The 5,559-nt window shown below is 38.0% G+C and overlaps 1 protein-coding gene across 1 annotated transcript; it reads right to left on the minus strand.

Moving 5' to 3' along the window:
- On the minus strand, window positions 1-3,072 carry MANEAL (mannosidase endo-alpha like). The gene is made up of 4 exons (XM_089494340.1): window positions 2,598-3,072; window positions 1,932-2,041; window positions 947-1,023; window positions 1-637 (listed from the first exon to the last, which is right to left on the minus strand). The coding sequence occupies exons 1-4, from the start codon at window positions 3,070-3,072 to the stop codon at window positions 1-3; spliced, it is 1,299 nt and encodes a 432-aa protein (XP_089350466.1).
- Between the last annotated feature and the right edge of the window lie 2,487 nt (window positions 3,073-5,559).

The raw sequence follows: 5,559 nt of genomic DNA on the forward strand, positions 1-5,559 counted from the left end.
TCACATAAGCCACTGCTCTTTCTCCTTGTTGAAATGTTCAGCCCACTTCCTGGTAAGAACCAGGTAGAGGTCAGGCTGGTTTGGCAAGTAGTCCAAGTAGAGACGAGTGGCAGTTTTCTTTGGCGTAGCCTTCTCGATTTGAGTTCCTTCATGCCACTCATTGAATGAAGTGATGGATACTATTTCTGGGCGCACAGTGAGGGCAGCTTGAAGTGCTGTTTCATAATATTTACCATTTACTCTGTTTCTGGTGTTGTGGTTGTTCCATGGCCGAATACTGGTGTCTATGTAACCTGGTCCCACGCTTGGTATGAACATGAGATTGTTGGTGTCACAGAAGCTCTTTATTGACTTCCAGTTCTGGTGAGAGGAGCCATAGGAGAAGCCATTGGAGGCAAAGTAGGTGTAAATCCCATCATATCCAGCTTTAAGAATATCATGCTTGTGCTCCTCCTCCACCAACAGACCAATGAAGACCCCGTCATAAGGAGTGTTGCGGATTGAGTGAGAGCCAGTTAGTGTCAAGAGGTTTGCCCAAGACTCTTTTGGAGTCAGGTAGGAGTCATAAATGTAGAAAAGAGGCAGGCTTTTGCTGGTACTGGTTTTGTATCTGTAAAAGGCAGCATGCGATCCAAAGCTAGGAGACACAGAAAGATCTGTAATTAGCCTATGTACCGATAACCATGCTATGCTCGTTTAAATTTAACAAACTCATAGTAGACCCTGTAATGATTTTTCAAGGACAAGAATTTGAACCATTATAGTGTTTTTCTAAAATAAAATGCATATACATTTGGTGACGGTACAGTATATTTTCCAGCTGGGTGGAAATTCTGTTTTCTTCTATTAGTATATACAATTTAGATTAAAAATAAAGATGGAACCACACACTGGGGCCTTTCAAAAGTAAAATGCGACACACAAATATTAAGCTCAAAAGACTTACTTGTCAATTATGTACTTAATATTTTCATGCAGTGTATGATCATCACGTCCCTTGTATGGCTGTATATGAAACGCCACCTATCACATAAATAAGAAATAAAATGAGAATACTGAACATAAATTCATTAAATTACCAAATTATTTTTTTTCGTATGGTATAATATGGTCAGTGTGAGGGCCGGTGAAATGTCTGTCTACTGCAGTTCATAAACAGTCCTCTAGCAGTGGAATGTGAACTGTAACCTCAAAACTGACTTCAGGACAATTAGGTTTATTCTCTAGAGGAAGAGTTACGAATCTGAGTTGTGTTTCCACTCCTTAACATAACTATCCATTACAAAGGTCCGAGCCCTTGGGGCTTCTGTTGCAGGAAGTGCTTGGATGGCCATGTATAATGTGTAGTTCAGTTAGCAAGATTTCTTTAGGCTCCTCACCAACTGAATTGTGCTAAACAGAAAACAGGCTAGCCATCACCTTAGGAGATCCCCAAGGATGAGATCTATCATGTTCTTCAACAATGTAGATGATCTCGAATGGAAATAAGTGGTGCGCCATTACCCACTTTTTGTTTTTACTATCTGTTTATGTTTTATTTTTAATCGTTAGAAGTGTTTTATTTATTTTGTAAAATCTACAAATTACTTTTAAAATATCAACAACAAGAGAAGCCATCTGAGGACATGTTACAGGATGCATCCTGTGTCCGAATAAAACATTATCTGCTTCTGTTTTGCAAAAGCAACCAATGGTGAGATCTGAGTCAAAGTACATAGACAAGAGTAGAAAATAAAACACCAAAATACTATGTAACTATGTAAAGCTTTGTCTCCTATTTAAAGATCTCCTTTTTTTTTTAAAGTTTCTTAATGGCCAAATAACAAATCTTAATCCTAGCCTTGATGTCTTGTCTAGCAGTAGGTTGATGGTTACAGTTTGCAAAAACACAATATATGAGTTGACACCATGTAATGGACTGTTGATGTAACCTTGATGTTGTATCGATGTGCTGCATCTAGAATAAGGGGCACCAAATCTTCCACAGCTTCGCCATTTTCATCTGCAGTACCAGGGGGATACCATGACAGCACAAGCACTCCTTCAAAGTAAACCATAGATAAATAATAATAATAATAATACTAATAGTAAATAATGTCATGTTCATGTAAAAAATACTATATGGCTGAAAATGAAAACTGAATGCTTTTGGTTTTTTACTACTATGTCCAAAGGTTGTGTTGTTACAGCATATTATAATCTAAATCAAGGCTGGGCAACATGAGATCATCAAGTTATTTTTGAACTATAATATACATTATACTCAACCAAAGAAAGAGAAAATGCGCATGTGGCTTAACTCCAGCTGAATGAGCCAATAATAATTTGGGCCAAAGCACACGCAGCAAGCCCACTTTGAAGGATACCAGGTAATAATACATTAAAAACTTAGGTGGAGAGCAATTTGGTGGCCCGATGCCAAACATTTTTTTTGATTCGTCGGAAAAAAACACTTTACAGTACAAACAAGTAAGAGGCAAAATGCACTGCAAGGAATTGTGATTTGAGCACAGTAACGTATATCATGTCTATGTAGAAACATAGCAAAACAATTATTTACTCCTACACACAAGGAATTCAGATCCATTAATACATACCTACAGCAGCTGCTCTGAGTTGCTTCATATGTTCTTCTAAAACCTCAGGTTCTTTAGAACTGTAGGGTCCCAACTCTGGATAGAAACTAGAGCCAATGTCTTCAGGAGGGCTGTGTCTGCCTTTTGGGTAACTTGCAGATATTTTAGGATCCCAATGAGGTACCATCACATGATCCCAATGGATGTAATTCCCATCAAACTTGGGGTTTCCATACCACATATAGTAGAAAATATGGAGGTCATAATACACCTTTGTCTGGTCCGGTGCAGCCATGGTACCCTGAGGTCGAGAGATGACCTCATTAGATACAGAGCGTCTCTCAGACTGATCAGCAAAAGGCATGAGATCTAGTCCAGGTGCCAGGTCCGAAAACCCATCAGAAGGCTTCAAAGTCCTCAAGCCCATCATGGTACCAAAAATGAAAAGTGTGAAAAGAAATAGAGCAATACATGCTTTCCTACGAAGTCTGGCCATATCAAATAATTCTCCTGTCAGTGAACTCCAGGATACCTATAGATATGGCTAGTTACATTAGGCTCCAAGTGTGGTTCTCCTAGAAAAAGACAGAAAGCAGATGACATAAATGGTGAACATGGTGCTCTAATCAAACAAGTCAATGCTGCAATGTATGGATTAAGTGCAAATGGCTCATTCTTCAGTTTTGCTTAGGCTTTCTGCCAACCTACCAGGTATTTATAAGGAAATCATGACTTTTCTATGGTGGGGGTTTTACTAATACGTCATGTTTCCAATATATGGTTTCCATTCAGAGATCATATTAAGAAAAAAATACAAGTGCTTGTTCAATGTTATGCTCCAAAAACTTGAAATGGCAGCATGCCTTTATCTGGGGACTTGTTCATTCCAATGTCAAGGTGAGTGAGAACATACTTAGGAGCAAAGACTAAATATAGCTCAAATTCTACACAGGTTCCATAATGTGAATGTGTATTGTTAAATACACTGCTCCATCTACCCTGCAGTATTCAACAAATTTTGATGAGGGATTCACTTATGATAGGGTCCGAAAAACGTAAGAGGAAACTAGGAGCAAGACAAAATAGGTATGGTACTTTTAGAAGCCAAGAAGGGATAAGTTCATGCATGTAAAACACGTTAAGTGCAATTTTAGTATCTATGTCAACCAACCTGACCAACCTGAATCTCACCAAAATCAAATTACCAGCGCACGTCCCCTGAGATTAGCCAACTGGAACATCTTGTAAAGATAGTTATGTATGACCCTGCTATCTTGGCTTTTGAATTAACAAATATCCCATTTTGATAATCCTTAAAAATTCTGTATTTTATGGTTATTTTATGGTTATATTATGGAGCACCATTTCTAAAAATTTCAAGTATGCTCTAGATCTTTACTTGGCATGGCATGACCTCTTTGGGAAAATGTGACCAATCACGGTAAGAACTATATTGAATGTTTATCATATTGGAAAGTTTGAATCATTCTATAACTTTGTTAAAAATGCTAAATAATTATTTAAAAAATATCAATACCCGTAAACAATTACAATATGTATCTTTTTAATGAGTCTTCTTTGCATAAGTGTAAGCGCTCGTTTTTCTATTTATTTTAAACAGTCATAACTGGTAAGCAAGTGTTCCTGGAAACTAATATTTGGTAGGCTGATATTCATTGGGCTCCAAGCTATTGAGCAAGTTCGAAGGAAACTCAGGGCTCCAGGTTATAATATAACTCAGCAACTTGATTCACTTACAAAACATGGACTTAAGGAGTATGGCAAAAAGGATCTGTCTCGACAGACATCTCCCTATTCCTATACCAGAACGCAAGTTCACAAAAGTCACAAGGTATGTTGAATGTCTGAGAACACAAAGAATGATATTATAATTTGCTGCTGTCAAATCCCATAATCTGGAAAAGAATAGTCAAGCTTATTAGGGTCAAAGGCTGTTAATGATGGGACATCATTTCACAGGAATACTCTTTACTTAGAAGGAACATCTGCTGTGTGGTTTATATTTCAGTTGCAAGGCTACAGTTCCTTTAATGATATTAAAGTCTACTGATAGTTTAAATAACAGGAGAAGCGCTGAAGCAACACAAAGAACTACACAATGCAAAAGGGCCATTAGAACCTTGAATATTATGCCAAAAGCGGCCATCTACTTTCTTCAGTGAGGTATGATGCATTATTGATGCCTATCATTGCCATCAGTGATAACGGTCTTGGATGTGTTGCACAGACTGCTGTCCAATTTTTCATCTGGTAAGACAAATCTCACCTAGACTCACAAGTGTTCTAAGGTAAGAAGGCTCAATCAGGGGACTGTCTCCTGAAAACAGGGACACCTGGTCATCCTATTCATTCAGGGCCCTAAAACGTAAATTGTACAGAATTAGCTGGCGCTATATAAGTAAATGTAATATAAATGTGTCACACCTACATCACATATTTGGATAACAGTGATACATCATACTGTATATAAGAAACTCCCTAGATCAGGGGTGGGCAATTAATTTTCCCATGGGGCCACATGAGAAATTGGAATGGTTTTAGAGGGCCAGACCTCTACAAACTACAAACTCCGAAGCCTTGTCCATTTTGTTAACTTATGTGCTGTTTAATAAAGTTATTCAAGCCTACGTCATTGGTAGAGGTGCTTGAATAAGTAAGGCCTGAATAACTATTAGCACAGCACAGAAGTGAACAAAATGAACAAGGCTTCGGAGTGCATACCGTATTTTTCGCTCTATAAGACGCACCTGCTGATAAGACGCACCTAGATTTTAGAGGAGAAAAAAAAGGAAAAAATATTTTGAGCTAAAAAATGGGCTAAAATATTTATTACAATAACTGAATAAGCTATGAACACAGTAAGACACACGCAGTAAGGCACACACAGACACAGTAAGACACACACAGACACAGTAAGACACACACAGACACAGTAAGACACACACAGACACAGTGAGACACA

Source organism: Sceloporus occidentalis, unplaced genomic scaffold, assembly GCF_023333645.1.
Source record: "Sceloporus occidentalis isolate IW3139 unplaced genomic scaffold, rSceOcc1.0.p SCAF_71, whole genome shotgun sequence".
NCBI lineage: Eukaryota > Metazoa > Chordata > Lepidosauria > Squamata > Phrynosomatidae > Sceloporus > Sceloporus occidentalis.